At 50.8% G+C, this 19026-nt stretch overlaps 2 protein-coding genes across 2 annotated transcripts in view; both read right to left on the minus strand.

Moving 5' to 3' along the window:
- Positions 1–19026, minus strand: part of LOC144144476 (uncharacterized) — a 40656-nt gene that overhangs the window by 10021 nt on the left and 11609 nt on the right. The window contains exons 4-5 of the mRNA XM_077675935.1: positions 9981–10275; positions 107–457 (exon numbers count right to left, since the gene is read on the minus strand). Coding sequence (XP_077532061.1) covers positions 107–457; positions 9981–10275 — 646 coding nt within the window. The remainder of the gene's footprint in view (positions 1–106; positions 458–9980; positions 10276–19026) is intronic.
- LOC144144744 (uncharacterized) lies at positions 1024–5300 on the minus strand. The gene is made up of 2 exons (XM_077676261.1): positions 5268–5300; positions 1024–2955 (listed from the first exon to the last, which is right to left on the minus strand). The coding sequence occupies exons 1-2, from the start codon at positions 5298–5300 to the stop codon at positions 1024–1026; spliced, it is 1965 nt and encodes a 654-aa protein (XP_077532387.1).

Here is a 19026-nt window from a genome sequence, read left to right on the forward strand (position 1 = left end):
CACGCATTCAAAATTTCACGCGCACACACACACACATACACACACACGCACGCACGCACGCTCATGCACACTCACGCACACTCTCGCACACACAGGGTGTCTCTACCTGTTCGAGAAGTGCGTTCCGAACACGGTCCGGTTTTAGGCCGTGTGGGAAGCGGTTGCCCACGTCTTGCGTCAGGCACCCGATCACGCTGTCGAGCGTGCGCTCCGCGACTTCGGTGAAGTAGAGCGGAATCTCGAGCTCGTACACGGTGCCCTCGTATAGGAGCTGAGCAAGGGCCGCGTACAGCCGCACCGCTAGGCGTGACAGGTGGAAGGCGAAGACGGAGCCGTTGCTTGGGACAGATCCGTTGACCACGCCGACGGGAATCTGCACAAGCTGCATGCAGAGCCGGTGCCGTGGCCACACCGACACAGGGGAGCCCGTGCTCAGCTTCAGCCGAGCCTGGTGGAACTGGAAAAGCAGAAGCGGAAGAGGAACAGATGCTCACTTTGGGGATGCGATGAATCTCGGCGGATGGTATACGGATGACTGAATAATAATCAACTTGTTGCGCAAATGCGGCATGCCATGGCTCCTGCTTCTTGGACAAAGATTCCCTCCAAAAATCGCCACACAAGAGAAATTCTGCCACTAATTCTGTTAGATTACGGGAATCAGAGGGTATCATCACTAAACACATGAGCCCAGTCCGCCCCAAGTATCACACATGCAATTTTGAAGTGAATGGCGCTGCGTTAGGTCTGTGCAGAAATGCGGGTGAGACCGATTCAACCGATTCAACACCGATTCAACCATGGTAGTAACGGAAGAACAGCTATCTTTTCGAAAAAAAACATTCCACGACGAAGGCATCATGTAGACACAAAATATAGCTGAATTGAATACTGTTGCCACCGCAGTATCAAGACGAACAGTCAATCGGAAAACACCACATGTCCGAAACCTACATTATGCCATCCAGGGTGCCCCTCCCCTTTGCCTATAGGAAGACTCAAAAGTCATCATTACAGTCGTCACTAGGCATGCACGGCCGTAAGGAAACCCAGTCCTCCCCACTGCTGCGTGCGATCATGAGTAATTAAGCGCACCTGGTCTAGCTGTTCTTTTTGACGCAGTTGGATGGCCGCAACGTAAGCGCCCAGTGCGTTGGACGTGGGCACATCCTTGGGACTTCCGCATTCACCCAGGGGCCAGGCTGGGAAAAAGCGCGCAATGCGGTGATTGTGCATTTTGTAGCGCACTAGCAGCGACGTCAGGTTGTCCATCCAGGTGACGTCATGCGTAAAGCCCACAAACAGTGTCTCCAGCTGCGACAACCACATGTCGCGGTGCACGTCCTTGTGCACCTCTTTGGACGCTTCCGCTATACATGCAGGGTACGCCTGGCTCACGGCTCGCAGGCAGAGGACCTCGCGGCTTCCCTTTTCGGCTCTTCCCAGAGTATGCACCGAGTGGAGCACCCGCAAGGACGTCAGCCCCTCTGGCAGGAATGGGGACAGGGCTACGAGGGCCAGGAGACCCAGGTAGTTGAGAGTCGCCCGGGGAGGGTTGCTCTCCACCGTTTGGTCCAAATCTATCCGCACCAGGCGACCGCGCTTTACCAGAATGCGCCTATCGCTGTCGAGCACCTTGACATTCTCGAAGACGAGTTTCAGAAATGCCTGCACGCCCGTTCCCAAGGCGTCGAGACGCTCGACCTCGAATTCAAGTGGTGAGCTTCCGAGGTCTTCGAGCTCGAGACGCGCGAGTGCAAGCATGGTCATCCTGACGTCATTGGCTGCTACGTTGGAAGCTCTGGCATCTCCAGCGCTGAAAGCCCTGGCTGCTTCCTGTGTTGCTTCGCGAAACAGTGTCATGACGCGCTGCTGAGATACGTCATTGGACAAGAGTACGGCTCTCGTAGGCAAAATTGATTTCGGAGCGATCAACTCGATGATATTCTCGTCGAAGTTCCTTGGATCGAGGCCGATCTCGACGCCGATCAGAGAGGGAACGCCCAGTACGCGCATCAGCTTTGCGGCAAAACGCCATACGTCGGCCGAGGAGATGCCGGCGTCGTCCGTGAGCGGCCATTGGTGGCCCCAGCTACGAAAGAGATCGTTGGCGGCGTCCAGGAGCTCGGCATCGGTGTTACCTCCTTTCACGCAGAGATCGTAGAGAACACGTGCTGGGGAAACTTTTGAGTTCCTTGCGTCTGCGACGTACGACAGTAACTGAGCTTCTATCGACGCCTGTATTAGGGTGTCAGTGGAAACAGCCGCTCCGGGGTAATTCTGCGAGAACTGTGACGCGGCCGTCCGCCAGGCCTCACATACATGCTCATAAAAATTTTCGCACGGCTTCTTTGAGGACTGAGTCGTTAACGAGCGCAAGTGGTCCCCTTCTTTTTTACAATAATCAGTGTCGCAGTAGAAGATTCCTCTCAGCGGCTCCTCCGTAGTTGTCCTTGTATAGGTTGGGGTGTTGATTGGGTGTCGTGTCATAGTAGTTGTCGCGGTAGTCGGTGGCCAAGTACAATTTGTCGTCCCATTGCCGTCCGGTGTATATACACCATGCTTTACCACTACCGTAAGAACGATAAAGATAATCCAAATGATGCAGAGACACGCAAGCAAAATTACAATTCGGCTCTCGGGGTACAGTTCCACAGTACTCAACGCCAACTCTTGCATATCCTTTTCTGTCTCCTCTGCCTCCCGGTCGGCCTTCCCAAAGTCCACGTCCACCAGTACCGCTGCAGGCTTTATTATCGTTGGTGCAACCATCGGCGTTTCAGTCGGTGACCCTGTCGGGTGTCTTCCTGGGGCAGAGTGCCGACGGTCGGCGGTTGCTTCGGGAAAAGCCCCTGACTCTGGGTGCCTCTGCTCGCTTGCGGTCTCGGCGACGATTTCCCCAGACTCCTGGGCATCCTCGACAGATTCTTCGTCCTCCAAGTTTGTTTCGGTGGCCTGCAGAAAGGGAATCCCAGAACGTACATAAAGCGTTTTTATTTCTTACATCAGAAAATAAATGACCACCTGAAATATACCGTATGCCTTGTCTCTTCGGCGACTCCATCGACTGCGTCGTTGCATTATATTGTAGCTATGGTGTACATTCATTTTTCAAAGGAATCTACAGTGTACATTCTACTTTCTATTAAATTCCCCCTGTCGCCATTTACACTAAGTAAATAAAGGCCTCTGCGAAATAAAGGCCGTGCATGTACTTTTCCCTACCTTCGGGAAACCCAATCGTACTGGCTCCAGCTGATGTGGCAGCAGGCTTAACACCGGAGATGGTGATCTCTGTCCTCGAAGGCAGTGACGGAAGGGGCGAATTGGAGATAATATTTGAAGTGAAGATTTTGTGTATAACTATTTACATTAATCTTGCTCAGTACACCAAGTATAAAATATTAAAGCCATCGGAACACTTAGCTCTACTCACGTGCTGTGAAGGTGAATGCCTGGCAAAATCTATTAACAACGTCTAAGCGAAATCACGTTTGCATTGCTTTCTTCGCTTTCGTTTGTTTTTAATCGGCGCGCATTATGTCAACCGCCTTCTTTCCTGCTTCACCGTGTAGGCGCCCCTCTTTTCACTTTCGTTTCTTTGAATTACGAAAGAAATTAGGTCAGCAAGCATACTGCCACGCGCCAAATCTTCCGGACAATGGAGGGTTTGCTCGGCTGGTGTGTACCTGTTTTACTCATGAGCCATGACGTTCAGCAATAAGGCAGCACGCTGTACTCTACTGCTTTTACAATTGTAATTCAGAGTTGTGGGAGTTTTGTAATGCGAGCTCGTGTCCCCTCGGAGCTCGTGATTCTATGCCAATCCTACGAATTTCATGCGCCGGGAAGAAAGGAATAACAGAAGCGACAACGTATTCGTTTCTATGCAGGCAACAGGCGGAGATAGCATAGTTGGCTATCCACCTCCGCACGTTGCCAACGCACAAAAAAAGTTCTGTCATTGTTATTGTTCCTTTCTTCATGACACGTGCACACTTGGGAGATTGGTCAGCAATCGTTGTCTTTCAGGGGGGTTGTGCCCACTTAACAAAAATTAAAACTACATATGGCAGCGTGCGGAAATAGCAAAGTTGGACGCGGGGTATAAAAACGTTTTTATTTAGGTTTCACGTTGGTGTGCTAATCAATGTATCGACCAAAGCTACTCAATCAATCAAATCTAATCAAAGTATCAAGTACCAAAGTGTAGGGAAGGGTGCATGAAAGAGTAGGAAAGAGTGTGTTAGAGTAGCTTTGATACTCACCTTGTAATTTATTTGAGCACGTGAGCGTGTGTGATTGATTTTCTCTCGCCTTCCTTTTCTGTACTCCTGTTTTTTTAATATTCATTGCTGACTGCCTCGGGGTTCCCCAAGGCCGCCATGTGCCGACCGGGTGTATACCTCCACGTGTGCGTCGTGTGCGTGCACCATGCCTTCTGTTATCTTTTTTTCATGACCTCTCCCCCCCCCCCTTTTTTTTATTATTTTCTTTCTTCTTCTTGTATAGTAATGTACTCTAATTTCCTGTCGCAGCCTAATGTCTGCCTTTGTGTGCGCTTCAACGCATGTGTGTGGCCAGATGGGCGCTATATGATTGCACGGTATTATCTTGTTTTTATAATCCATGACTTCATGTAGTGCCAACAAAACCATAGAGGACACAGGGAGGCGATACACGAAGTCATGGATTACCGCTACCAACTAGTCCAAACCAAAACTCTAATAAGCTTCTTTCGACGCCCGTCTTGCCTCCTGTTGCGACGGGAGGCCGAAACTGGCAATTACCTTTTTGAGTCGATGCTTTTTATCTTTCTCTCATGTTCGGTTTTTTTTGTTATTTTTTCAATTTTTTCTTCTCTCTTCCACTTGTCTCATTTTTTGCGGCCCTCCAACCGAACTTTCCTACCCTTGCGAACTAGTAAGAACTTTCCCTGCCCTTTCCCTGCCCTCTCCCTTGCTGCATTTTGATATATAACACTCAAATCAGCTGACCCTGTACTAAACGAAGTCCTCTTCCTGAAACGTAGTTAACTTTCATGTTTTAAAAGTTTTTCTCGTGTGTCCCTGTTTTCACTTGCCTTCCTTCTTTTCTCGCGCTCTTTGTTATGAGTTTTTTGGATCTCAATTTGTGTATTTATATATATATATATATATATATATATATATATATATATATATATATATATATATATATATCACAAAAGAAAACTTCGAACACGTTAGAAACCAGATGGTTACCAACGTTTCAGCAAAGTGACTTGCCTTCGTCAGGGCAACCACTCGCCTGGCTGGCATGATTTATATAGGAGTAGGTCCCTAAGTGAGAGCAGAGAAGGAAGCAGAATTGACAAACCAGTAGTAAAGCCCGCTTATATCGAACAGCGCGAGGATTTGAAAAATAGTTCGATATCACAAAAATTCGATAAAGAAAGTGAAGCAAAAAAACTGACATCAGAGCAATCCTGCCGACGGAGTCGCGAGCTAACATTGATACGACACTTTCTCGGAAAGAAAGCAATCATTTATTAGGGCGGAAGAACTGCGTGAGTGTAGCCACCTGCTTCTTTGAGCGCAACGCGTTGCTGGTGGCTGCTTGTCCTACGTTATCTAAACAGTCGACAGGCACAAGACCGCTGACCTTAAAGGAGCCATGAAGAGAAAACACAAGTTTGGTTCATTCGAAAGATTGCCTCGTTAGAACCATAACGACACCACTTATAACGCAAACATCGCTCAAATAAGCTACATAATTAGGAAAAAAGGAAATGACCATGCGACCCACCAGATCATTTTCCGCAACAGAACCTGTGATGTCACTTGGGAATGCTCTGCGATTGGCGGAGGCCGGCAAAAGCAAACGCATGTTAGGCAGGGCTTACAGTTTGAGTAGCGAGCTAAATGCCCGTGAAACATACTGCACATTCTTTTTATGACAAAGAACGGTGGAGTAAACGGTTGAAGGTCCGAACGAACTCGCACGCGTGTGCGCCAATGCGTACGAAACTAGCGCCGGCCGAGCTCGACATCTCGCCGTCGCGCAGACGAATTTTCGGGTTCGAGGCTCTTCGGGGCCAACGAACCGTTCCAGCACGCACAGCCGCGACCTTGCTTCGTATCGTAATCCCTTCACAGGAGGTTGGCCGTCATATCGTCAACCAGCAAAGGTAAAAATAGAAACGAGGGGAGTAAGGAACAGCAAGAAGCGACGAGATAGTGCCAGTCGTCGCGTAAGTTTCGAATGGTGTTGGCTTGCTGCTGTCGTTACGAGCTCGTTTCCAGTTTACAACCACTGAAAACTTCAGTTTTTTCGAGTACTTTACAATGAAATTTCGTTGCTGCGTTTTGAAATGCCCATGTAGTACGGGCAAATCATCGAGGGAGTGCGACATCCCCGCCGGTGAGGAGATCTCCTTTCATGCGCTGCCCAACGACGAACCTAGGCGAAGCAAGTGGCTACGTTTTGTCAACTTTGCAAACGGAGGAGAAAGAGAGCTAAAGGAAGTACGAGTGTGCTCGCTTCATTTCCGAGGAAGTGATTACGGCAGGGACCCTTACGTTAGCTCACTCCTGGGACATGCTGGCGCTCGTCGCAGACTTCGTCAAATCGCTTTGACCTCGGGGAAAAAAATGCCGTAAACACCGCGCATTGACGCTCGTATATTTCTTGTCGAAGCAGAGAGCTCGCGCGAACGGCTTTCCATACACGACACCGGCCAACTGGCATAAGTGATACTGCTACTGAAATTGAACTATTATTAACCGTAATCAAAATACGGCACATACGTACCAGTCTATATTCGTCCGTCGCGACGGGGCTGACGAGGCAGCGGTGCCGACGGCTGGGCGTTCGTCTGTTGTGGCTATCGCGGAATGGTCGCTTTCCCGTCCACCGCGTATCCCACAACTCCTGCCGCTCGTGCACTTAGAAGCATTGAGCGTTTTAGTGGTGTGAGGTTGTTAAATGCAAGCCCGAGCTCCTCGGCGAGAGTTTTGTTCTCCGGATCAGGCGATTCCATGACTAGGGCTGCGGGTGCACTAGGTTTTACTAGTATTTTTAAAATGGCCGCCGTCTCGATCGGCTCCCGCGTGTGGGTGCTATATGGAGTCGACATACTAAGTATCTGTTTCATGGACCGGCTCTATGACGCCATTGTACACGTCACGGAATGTTCAATTTTAGCGGGAGATTTAAAATTTTGGCTTAAATTGCCTTATTTCTCAGTGAATAAAGCATCATTTGCTTCCGGGAAAGCGCTTGGGGTACTATGAAACACCTAATCTTTCGAATAAAACAAACTTTTGTTTTCTCTTCATGGCTCCTTTAATGACACTGCAGTATCGCATTAGCAGGGCCACGGCAGCGACGGCTTCGCTCATGCTCGGAAGCGATACGGAGTCCTCGGTGTCTTCGACAGAGTGGACACAAGCATGGATACAAGCGAATAACGGCGAACCCAGCGAACCATGCGTGTGCGCCCAGCGAGTGGCGCGGACTGAAGATCGGTAACACCGCAGCCCGCCGCGCCCAACGGGGCGCTTTCGGAACCAACGGCATGCATTCGCGTAGCTGGTCCAGAGTTACTGGATATAAGTAACTCTGGATATCAGTATATCTGTAGTTGGCCCACTCTGCCACGGCCGGTTTGGACACGCTCGAGCTCACGCGGAAGTCGCAAGCGACACCCGCGCCACCGCTGTGCGCCGATGTATTGCGCGAAAGCCTGCCCCATGCCTATAAGGACAGCGCAAAATCCGGTTCGATATAACCATTGTGAACAAATCGCGTTCGAAATAAAAAGTTTAAAATGCATGTAGTTTTTACCAGAATTATACAAGGGTTCGATATAGGCAATCATTCGATATATCCGTGTTCGATATAAGCGGGCTTTACTGTATGTAGGATGAGATATTGAGGGGGAAAGAGGTTGTATAGTTTGAGCCGCGAAGTCGGTAAGAGGGAAGTCAGCTGGAGGTTGATATTCCGGGAAATTCTCGGATAGAAAGGATGCGAGGGTGCCTGTTGTCCCGCTTCACGGCCTACCGAAAGGTTCTCAGAAACGCCGGAAGCAGAACAGGTGGTCAGAGGAGTTTTTCTCAGAAGCTAACTGCAAGCATAAGGTCAAAAGAAAAGGTAAAGAAGGGGGAGAAAAACTGTGTCCAGGAAAAAAGGAAACAAAAAAAACACAAGCAAAAAGGGAGGAAAGATCCCACACACACACACCTCAAATGGCACGTGTCGCGAACAGCAAAATTTGCTGTTGATGTTCCAAAAACGGATATTTCGGAGAGATTAGGGAGAAATACGTTCATGATGCCCCACCCCTACGCCTTCTCCGTCTTCAGTGCCGTAAAATTCGAGACTGTGTGGACGTATGCCACCCTTTGATGCTACCGAGCCCACATGCAATGTCTCACCGCTGGGTAGCCATTGCTGGAGGGGTGATTGCGGAATTGAATGATTGTGGCTGGATATAAAATGAAATATCAATTCATGGAAAGCATCTGACGCATACGCACTACAAATATTTAGTCGATTATTATCAGGTAATTTTGGCATCACTTTTCGCACCAAGTTTCAAAGGCCCTGTATAGCTGCCTTGCTTTTTGTCCTCATGTCCAAAGTGCGCCTCAGTACGCCAAAACCGCTAGTATAGGCGTGAGAAGCGACGAGAACACACACAGACACACAGACACACACACACACAGACACACACACACACGCACACGCACGCACGCATGCACGCACACACACACGCACACACACGCACACACACGCACACACACGCACGCACGCACGCACACGCACCCGCGCAAGCACGCACGCACGCACCTTAGCACACACACACACACACGCGCGCGCGCACCCGCGCAAGCACGCACACACCCCTATACAGATACACGAACAGTACACACTTTCCTGTACGAAACCAGACATTCTGAAATGTGGCATCCTGTGAGGCAACAGGAAGCAGTTTTCGTCACCAATGATGTCCCGACTGTAAAGACCCCTCTGGTTGATAGATCGTGTCCAATTGTTTACATGACCACTGAACGCCGCACTACTCAACTGTGTCTATCGTGACTTCCAACCTATATCGAAGGAGTACTCTTTTTGTTGTTTGCGGATTTGTCCAACGTCAGTTCGCAATCGAATTTGCAGCTCGGGCAGCCAGTAAGCCATTTGTAATTGGTTTTAATAAACACTCATAAGCGTAGCCTAGTCATCGGGAGGCCGATAGCTCGCCCGGGAAAAGCTACAACGAAATCTGTGGCCTCGCAACTGCGCACTCGTTGCACTGAGCTGCAGCTCATCAGGAAGCAGTCTTTCAATAAAGAAAACAACGTTTCATCAATGCTGAATTCATAAATCCTGTTGAATCTTCACGGTGGCGCTGTTAGCTTCCTTACTGCCTGGAAATCAAAGATCGTCACGAAGGCGGGCGAATTTCACAAGAAACGCCGCCTCGCTTTGCTGAAAACAAGAGCCATCGACAGACGTTCAGTTTGAAATGAAGTGAAACTATGACTTGCCCTTACTGCCCATCAGGTGACATGCTGTCGAATTAAGGCTTCTTCAAATTAGATATTAAACGTAACAATTAAAAAATCTGCGGAAGTTTGCAGAATTGTCCACAAACGCTCATCATTCTTATGCCGCTGGATTGGAGTGCGAGTTCTTTACAGCCATTTTTTTTTTCAAATTTATGTTCAACCAATGATGTCCATTAAAGCTATTATAACGATCACAAGTCCAACTTTCGCCAAATTTGCATTTTAGTGGAAATGCAGGGCGTTGCACTGTCCTTGCTGTGCAGGTACTCAGCAAAGAATGCTACGCATTAAAACAGTGTCAATAGCACAGACTTTGTGTCGATTGTGTGCATCTGTATCGACGAACTCTTCCGTCTCTGCTAGACATTTCCCTCTGCTCGCCACCTTTTACCCGAATACCGAACGTTCACGTAGCGCTCTTACTTTGCGTGCGGCGGTGGTCGACTTCTGAGGGACTGGCTTCGCATGGGCGACCTCTTTTTCAGACAGGCTGGAACGCAGAGTTCTTGTTTTTTGGGCAACCATAACGGGTTTGGACTTTTTCTCCGTGGCTTTTCGTGATCCATGCTTGGCCGTAGCCTCCTTGTCTTCTTCTGGTTCCTCTTCCGGTTCCTCCTCTGGTTCCTTTTCTTCTTCTTTTTCTTCTGCTTCATCCGCCTCCCCCTTTTCGGCTTTCTCTGTCTTTTCCCAAGGGACTGGCGCCGACTCGTCGGTGGCCCTGAATGAAAAAAACCACGTGACTTCACTAATCACAGAAAGGAAACGTTGATGCTGTAAAAGGCAGCGGCCACTGGCCGTAGACCCCCCGCGATTGGGGGAGAATGAAAACACCGTCTTTGAGATCATAAAAATGGACGTTAAGTAGCATTGTCTTGTCACACATAATTTTCTAATCCCCACACCGCCCCATGCGTCGTTGACAGCCGGGAGAGGGCGGCTGGCGTAGCCCAGGTGGTGGCGCAGGCCTGGCGTAACGTGGGAGTAGTGGTTTCGACTTGGAGTTGTTCCTACGACATACGGCCGACTATTTGTTGATTTAGGTCTTTGGTCTATTGGTTAAAATTCATAGTTGGGGTTTTCGAGCTATTTCAGAAGCCTTATTACGAGGAAACGCGTATGGCATAGCTATTCTCTTCGCCATTGCTTAGCCCATGGCCACTCCAAAATACGCAGCATGTGTGTGTCCAGTTAAAAAGAAGTCCGTGAATATTTAGCCAAGCCACGACTTCTCACTCCGTGCATCTATTCGGCAGAAAGACAAAACCAATACTATTTCCCCGAAACATGCCTCCCCTTTTGTTTAAGCCTGTGTCATTTCTGCGAGTGTGTGGCCACACCAGGCTGTCTTATCTATGCTCGAACCGAAACGCGCGTTTCCTTCTGTTTCTTTTGCATGCCGAACAAGCTATGTTATTTGATAGGGAGAGTATTTCGCCCGGTAGTCACTAGACTAATTGTTCTTCTTGAATCGTTCACGTTCTCAATCTAATTCGATGGTTGCAGAAACCTTAACGTGAGGAAATAAACGCTCGCAGTGCAGACGCCGCATCATTCTTTCCGACAACGATTGTCGGTGTACGTCCTTCAGTTGACTTCTTCCTGGACGCTTGCGTATGTTTTACCCTCTTTGCGGAGCCTCAGTTCGCCACAAAAAATGTGCTTTACTGGAATAACTCTGCATAGTCCTTGATTACGGGACACCCTAAGCAAACGTCGACTAAATCTTTGTTATAATATTGGAAACATACCCTGGTGTGTCAACACATCAACGGGTTCAACGCACATGGAGAATCAGCAAGAACGCCTAGATTCACTCAAAATCCGGATTCATCCTAATTAATGTTTGTTGGGGCAAACCCTAAAATTACTTTCTACACATCATTAAAGGCCAACTGCACTCACATTTTGGGCAATGTAAAAATAATGCCGCCTAGTACACATAAAAATTTCTTTTGCAGTGCGCAGCCAGAAGTGGCGAAGACCGGAGATGCCGAGCAGAACGCGTTCCGCTCCCCGCTAGAAGACGACGCTCGCTTTCCTAGCGCAACTCGCAACCGCAGCTCCGCGGTGGCGAGAGTCGCGGCCGGCCGCCTCCTCTCCACGGCCGCGGCGGGGAGATACGGAACTGAAACTAAAGCGCGGCAAACTGTTCGTATGGAGACGCAGTGAAACATCCCCCTCGCGAGGGGCACGATCAAATGCAGAGCATTTCCGGGGGCGCACGACGTTAAGTAGTTTGCGTTACGTTAATGTTGTTGCACTTGTGGCAACTGCTGACGAGAGAGCGCTCGTCAGCAGTAAAATTGGCAGCCTCGGCGCACGTTGAGTCCGAGAGAGGGGAGAGAGTGTCCTTGAAACGTGCCTGGGCGCGCTATCGAATGTTGATCGCGCCGATAGCGAAACATCTGAGCCGGGCATGTCGAGGCGAGCGATGCGGACAACTACGGACGCCAAGAGCGGGTGACATCGTGAGGTGAAGAAATTCTCTGCATTTAAAAGTGCGAAATGCAAAATATTGCATTTCAAACACCGACGCGCGCGACGAAAACGGGTCGCGACATTGGCGTTTCCGGAACGTAAACTGAATAAAAAAGGCGGCCATTAACGGCGGCCATTAACGGCGGCCGGACGTGACGGAAGCGGGCGTGTCAGAACTGGCGGCCGCTCAGAGCCGCCTTCAAATGCGCTTGGTAGCGTCGCGTTTCGCAGTGTTATTTCCACAGAAGAACTTCCACTAAGGTTTGTCCAGGAAAGGCGCAATTCCAACATCGCGTTGCTATCAATCGAGAGGAAGTAGACCGTCCGGCAGCTATTTTTTTACATCGGAATAACTGCCGGAGTAGCAATTCTTGGCATTGCGAGTAAAAAAGCGGGCCCTGACTTACAAAGCTGCTTGTTCAAAAAAATATTGAAAAGCAGCTTTCGTTATCCGGCACCTCGGCTGTCACATCACTCTTTTTGAAGGGAACAAAGCGCCCGCGGGAGATTTTTTCTATACATTACGTGAAATGAGCCTTTTGAATATCGGCCCAGTACTTTTCGCCTTGCTGCACATCAAAAATGAAATTATAAAAGTGGTCTGAAACTATAAGCCAGCTCCCGCAGCTAAATGATGCACTACACGAAAAAGTTATGTGCCGCTGTTTTCTACTTTCACCAGAGACATGTGCTGTTGAAAACATTTTACTCTCAGGTAAACTAAATCTAACGCCCTACAAAAGAAAACACTTCACTTGGGAATGAGAAAGAAAATCTAGTTTATTGCTTAGGAGAGGAGCAGTTTCGTTAGCTTTCGCACTTCGCGAAGACGACGGCCGATATTTGTGTGGTTGTATTTGTTACTAGGAGAGGCTGATTTTGGTTCACTTTGCGAGTGAAGCAACACGCACACAAATGTTTATATCCGCGAGTGGAACAACCCTAGTTTGGTTTCAATTCAAACTTTGCAAAGGTCTAAAGGATGGAGGTGGCGTTGGGCGAGCCCAAATATGCCAAATATTGGGTGCCGATTGCAAGTGGTCAAGTATTTATAGAATATCTTTTTGTCTGTGATAGATGGAACAGGAATGACAAATGTAAGGCCAGTGTGCGTATCGCGCCATTTTTTTCTTTTAGTAGAAATATTATTTTCAAGTAGAAAAGTTTTGCTAATAGTTTGTAGACTTCTAATCTTTCATTACTTTGAAAAAAAAAAGGCGGATATTGCTGCGTATGCAGTTACTTCTAAACATGTGATGGCGACGGCGGTACAACGCGGTGGTGTATCAGAGAACCCGGGCGAACGCATCCCTGCGCCCGGCGCAGCGCCGTGCAAGTCGCCGGAGACGCGCGAGCTTCACGGGACAGGTTCCCCTACCTCCGTCACAAGCCGCTCGGAAATTGTTTCGGCGACTCTCCGCCAGGTGCAAACGTCATTTGCTGGGAGGTACTTTGAAAGGCAGCACCTAGCGTGCTCTGTTATTACGAAGCTTAGGATTTCCCCATGGTGATTTTAAGAGCATAGACTACATATTTGGATCAAATTTGGGTAAAGAAAAAATTGAGTGCAGTTGGTCTTTGAGCTTTATGTACATGAGAAAAATGTAGGTTGACATCTGAAGGCGCATGCGAGTTAATCAACAATTATCGAAGGAAACATTTTAGCCTTTTTACTTCCTTCAGGGGGCCGTAATTTTCTTATAAAGCCGGCTATACTGACCTCTAGCGCCGTGATTGGAATCTTCTTCAGAAATTTCTACTCAGGTCCAGCAGCTTGGCTGGGTGTTGATATCACCTGTTAGGCGTTTTCTCTACGGTGGGCGAGTGATTGCAAATAAGCCCGGCTTGTCCTTTCAGAGGATTCTTATGGCAAAGCCTAAGTTTTTCCGTGTTTTTACGCATAATATTTTTCATGAACACTAATTCGATATATCTCCGGCGGGAACATATAATGAGGAATGCATAGAAAGCGCAATTTACCGGCAAATTCCCATTCACCTCCAGTTTGTTTTTTTCTCTTTATGTAGGAAACGCGTTAATTCGAACCTAATTAATTACAATTTGCGGCGAATTTCAACTGTGTGATTTGGTGAGGGCAATTCTCCATAGAGGTAGATGTATAAAAACTGCCGTTAATTTAAACGCGAGCAGGTTCCACCACGGGTAATTCGATCTATGAGTCACCGCGCCGGCGGCTTGGCCATTTCCGAACGGCCGTAGAAACACACCAGCTTCCTACACGCGGGGTTGCATCAATACGAAAGCGCTAGAATAATGAAAGGCGCAGATAAATAATAAAAAGTTATTTTTGCGGACTACGTCAGTGAGCGCTTGAATGTGGTGAGGTGGCAGGTGAGAACTTCATTACACAGGTCAGAAGCACAGAACTTGTCGCTGACGGTGACGTCTAGGCGGCAGAGGACAGCACCAGCGCGGCTGTCCGCTCGGAAGGGGTGGCTGATGGAATGTCGACCGTCCTATCTGCAGCGTTTAAGAAGGCGACGGGGAGACCTTCTGTTATGTTCGGGCTCCTCATTTAATTAAGGAAAGCCGCCGGTGGCTCATGTTCGGCGTCGCGTACGCTGGTTGCGGCTATTCCGTGTCCCTTTCATGTAGCCGCACGGACGCCAAGTTCGGAGCCGCGGAGAGCGTGTGTTGTTCCCGTCCTTTTGTGTGTCAAAGGACGGGGGTGCTTAGCCTGAGTACCTCTGTCGCGCCGGAGGTGGCTGGGTCATTCGGCATAACAAGCTGACGGGAGGCCAGATGATCGTATCTCTTAGTGTTGAAAGCGCGCGCGGTGCAAGTTTGGAAAATCTTCGACTCCGGCGGCGGGCGCTCTTCGTCGACGGGTCGTTCGCCTCGACGATGGTCGCCTCGGCTGGCAGCGTCTCTCCCCGTGGTCTGTTCAGGTGGCCGGCGGCGCCCCTTTGTCTGAGAGGGAATTAGCAACCCTCGTTGTCCCGCGACGCGGGCGTCGCGGGAGGCGCCGCGCGGAGGGAGGTCAGCCGCGCGAGGACCGCTCCGGGCCCTCGGCTTGGCTGTTGTTTGTGCAGATGCGCGCCCGCTGAACGTAATGGATGGTTCACTTTAGGCCGCAGATGGCCTGTATTTTCTGGCCGGGTGCAACAGCGTGCGTAGGAAACGCACTATGAGTGTGTAAGAGAGAGTGTTAGGTCACGTGACCGCAGGTGGGGACATGTGTGTGATTGGCTGGTTCCTGTGGCCAATCAATGGTTTCTATTAATTGTTTGAAAGGTTTTTTCTCTCTTTCTTGTACGCCCCCTTCTTGGAGGCGGGGTTTTTCGTATCAAAACCGGAGTGTTGGGTTTTGTCGAGGGTCGGTCGAGAGGGGATCTAGTTCAGGATAGATCTCGGCCGAACAGGCTGCTGCTGTCAGAGTGACAATGTAGCCGTTACTCTGACGTGATGTAAACGTGGAGTCATGTAAATAATGTAAATAAACCTAATATCCAGCAAGGAAGGCAGTCCTCATCCCTCACCCGCTCCAAGCATCGGTCGTCGGTCATCGGAGCGAGTCGAGATCGTCCTCTCGGCTCGCACATCAAAAGAACATCACTATTTCGCCTCCATCAGTTCGCCAAGAAGATGGAGAGGCGAAATTTAACTGGCGCAGTCGACAGGATGACCACGACCATGGGCTGGAGCTGGTGGGGCATTGCGGAGAGACTCCTTCAACGCAAGGTTCGGCTCCGACCAACTACGAGCCAGACTCCAAGCATCGACGGGGCGCACCTCAGCGGGAGGCCTCGTGAGCGTCGGCTCAGTGCGGCAGCAGCCGGGATTCAATGGCAATGGGGCGACACCTCAGCGGGAGGCCTCGTGGGCTTCGGCCCAGGGCGGCGTAAGCCGCGGTTCAATGGGGCGACAACCTCAGCGGGAGGCCTCGTGGGCTTCGGCCCAGGGCGGCGAAAGCCGCGGTTCAACGAGGCGACACCTCAGCGGGAGGCCTCGTGGGCTCTGGCCCAGGGCGGCGGAAGCCGCGGTTCAACGGGGCGACACCTCAGCGGGAGGCCTCGTGGGCTTCGGCCCAGGGCGGCGTAAGCCGCGGTTCAACGGGGCGACACCTCAGCGGGAGGCCTCGTGGGCTTCGGCCCAGGGCGGCGTAAGCCGCGGTTCAACGGGGCGACACCTCAGCGGGACGCCTCGTGGGCTTCGGCCCAGGGCGGCGTAAGCCGCGGTTCAACGGGGCGACACCTCAGCGGGAGGCCTCGTGGGCTTCGGCCCAGGGCGGCGAAAGCCGCGGTTCAACGGGGCGACACCTCAGCGGGAGGCCTCGTGGGCTCTGGCCCAGGGCGGTGGAAGCCGCGGTTGAACGGGGCGACACCTCAGCGGGAGGCCTCGTGGGCTCTGGCCCAGGGAGCGCGGCCCCATCCCAGCGGCGAGAGCGGCGCATCGGGTCCACGAGCTGCTGCACCAGCGACACTGCGACCCGACCGAACCCGGAGCGAGCACAGGTGGGCCCTGATTTGTTTTCTCCGGGTTCACCATGGCCACTATGCTAACGGGATGTCGCGGCACCGACCGGAAGGTTAGTGCCATTGTGCTCGAGATCGAGGAGTTGAGAGCTGAATTAGCTCCCAAAAATGCCCAGCACGCTTTGGAAAAAGCAAGGCTGGCGGGTAGCAGGGGCGCGGGTAGCCCGTCCGTGTGGACGGGTGAGGAGCTCAGTGCTCAGTTAGCGCAAGGAAGAGCGGAGATCACTTACGAAAAAGCGAAGCTTCGCAGGATTGGTAGACTCGAAGACGATACCAATGTTTTTACAGTTTTTGTTCCCTCGTGGGCGCTTCGAGCGCCACGGCATGAGGAGAGTGGGAATGTAGTGGAGGTGGCCGAAGCCACCCCAGTTGTTGTGCAACACGTTAGCGTCCCCACTGCTACAGATGAGATCATAGAATCTCGCGAGACGGAAGTCTTAGCTGCAGCAATTCTTCCGGTGGCGTCGGGAAATGTTGCCGTGGTCGCGCAGGGAATTGTCGAGAGCAGCACCGCCCCATGCGCCGAGGATGAGCTAATGCAGAGATCGAGCGAAGCTGCAGAAAGCATGCTCATCTCGGAGGAGGCAGAGGAGGCGCACGGGTCATGCAAGGGCAGCGGAACGGCGCGCCTAATCGTTGAGCTTCCGTGTGCAAAGCAGGAATGTGCAGGCGGCCCGCGGCGTCTTGCGCGTAGGCCGATTCTGACGGGCCCGAGAACGCGGGACGCGGGGGCAGGTGTGGCGGCGCAGGTGCGACATCGGCGTGCGCGCTACCGCCGAGTAGGGTGTTCCTTTTCTCCCGGGAGCAGAGGACACCGTGAGCCAAACCAGGGTTCGTGTAGAATCAGCTGGTGGCGCACAAAACGGAATCAGCTTCCGTGCGACGGTCGGTGTGTGCCACCGTGGAAGGAGGTGTGCGCGCTGAATAGTATGCAGTACGAGACAGGGACGGTTCAGCGTTGTTTGCCGCACACTTAGTTGTTAGCGTTTTGCGTTTTTTTTCTGTTGTTTTTTTTATGTGTAGGGTTCGCCCAGACGAGCGTTATTGTTAGTTTTACCTGTATTGTAGTTCTTCCCCTTGTTGTTAGTTCTTTTTGTTTGTGCATGTGTTGGTTGCGTTCAGCTGTCGTAAGGTGTGTGATTAGCGAGTAGCGCAGCTTGGCGGTTTTAACTCTGTCTTCTTGGGAAGTAGAGCCGCGGTTACAGCACTGTGGGGAGTTTACCTTTAGGGTACAATGGCGAGTGCCTTCCTTTATTTGCGCTCGTTGGCATATGGTCATGGTGGGCCATGGAATGTGCAGGTAGGGCCCACTTGTGGCGCTTGGGTGCGAACTAGTGTCTGAAGTACTGAAAAGTGAACCTTCAGTACATAGAATGTGGACGGCAAGTGAACCGCAACCGGGACGAACAATCTGTGTCGCATTCTGGAAGAACTGGCGTCCGCGAGTGCGTGAAGAGACGCTGAACTTCCTTAGACGTTTTTTTTTTTTTCATTTGTACATGACTAGCCTCATTTTGAGCGTTTGGGTTTTGTTCGGGTGTTGTTTTTTTTTCTTTCATTAGAGTGAAAGAATGTTCCTGCATGCGCGTAACGTTTAAGAGTGGATGGGGTCATTCATTCAGTTGTCAAGTTTGAACATTTATACCCTCCGTGGGGTTGGTTGCCTTTAATGGTAGAGGGTGCCATGAGTTTGTTCTCACGGGCCCTGTAGTTGAGTGCTTTCTTTTATCGTTTGATGTTGCACATGCAACGGCTAGGCCAAGGCACTAAGTGTGCCGTGTGGTATCTGTTTTTTTGGTGCAGTTGGCCGGCGCGTTGTGCTGGTTGGGTTGGTGTGTACCGGGTTAATTTTTTTTAATTGTTGTATTGTAGTGTATTTTGTAGTGTACTCGCGTAACGGCTTGAGCGCGTTTTGTTTAGTTCTTGCTCTGCAGTAAGACATAACGTGCAGTGAAAGTTAATGTTGTACGTACAGCTAGTGTACGGACAACATTCTTAGTGCGGAGGTGTTATGTTCGGGCTCCTCATTTAATTAAGGAAAGCCGCCGGTGGCTCATGTTCGGCGTCGCGTACGCTGATTGCGGCTATTCCGTGTCCCTTTCATGTAGCCGCACGGACGCCAAGTACGGAGCCGCGGAGAGCGTGTTTTGTGCCCGTCCTATTGTGTGTCAAAAGACGGGGGGTGCTTAGCCTGAGTACCTCTGTCACGTCGAAGGTGGCAGGGCCATTCGGCATAACAAGCTGACGGGAGGCCAGATGATCGTATCTCTTAATGTTGAAAGCGCACGCGGTGTAAGTTTGGAAAATCTTCGACTCCGGTGGCGGGCGCTCTTCGTCGACGGGTCGTTCGCCTCGACGATGGTCGCCTCGGCTGGCAGCGTCTCTCCCCGTGGTCTGTTCAGGTGGCCGGCGGCGCCCCTTCGTCTGGGAGGGAATTAGCAACCCTCGTTGTCCCGCGACGCGGGCGTCGCGGGAGGCGCCGCGCGGAGGGAGGT

This window comes from Haemaphysalis longicornis, unplaced genomic scaffold (assembly GCF_048455015.1).
Source record: "Haemaphysalis longicornis isolate Haplotype H1 unplaced genomic scaffold, Haemaphysalis longicornis Haplotype H1 scaffold_7, whole genome shotgun sequence".
NCBI lineage: Eukaryota > Metazoa > Arthropoda > Arachnida > Ixodida > Ixodidae > Haemaphysalis > Haemaphysalis longicornis.

What these genes read in the sequence shown, in the direction of transcription:
- LOC144144744 (XM_077676261.1), bottom strand. Translation starts at nt 5,300, where the DNA reads ATGCCAGCCAGGCGAGTGGTTGCCCTGACGAAG. An exon ending in GAGTGGTTGCCCTGACGAAG is followed by an intron (nt 2,956 to 5,267) that starts GCAAGTCACTTT and finishes CCCTTTCTGCAG; the next exon opens with GCCACCGAAACAAACTTGGA.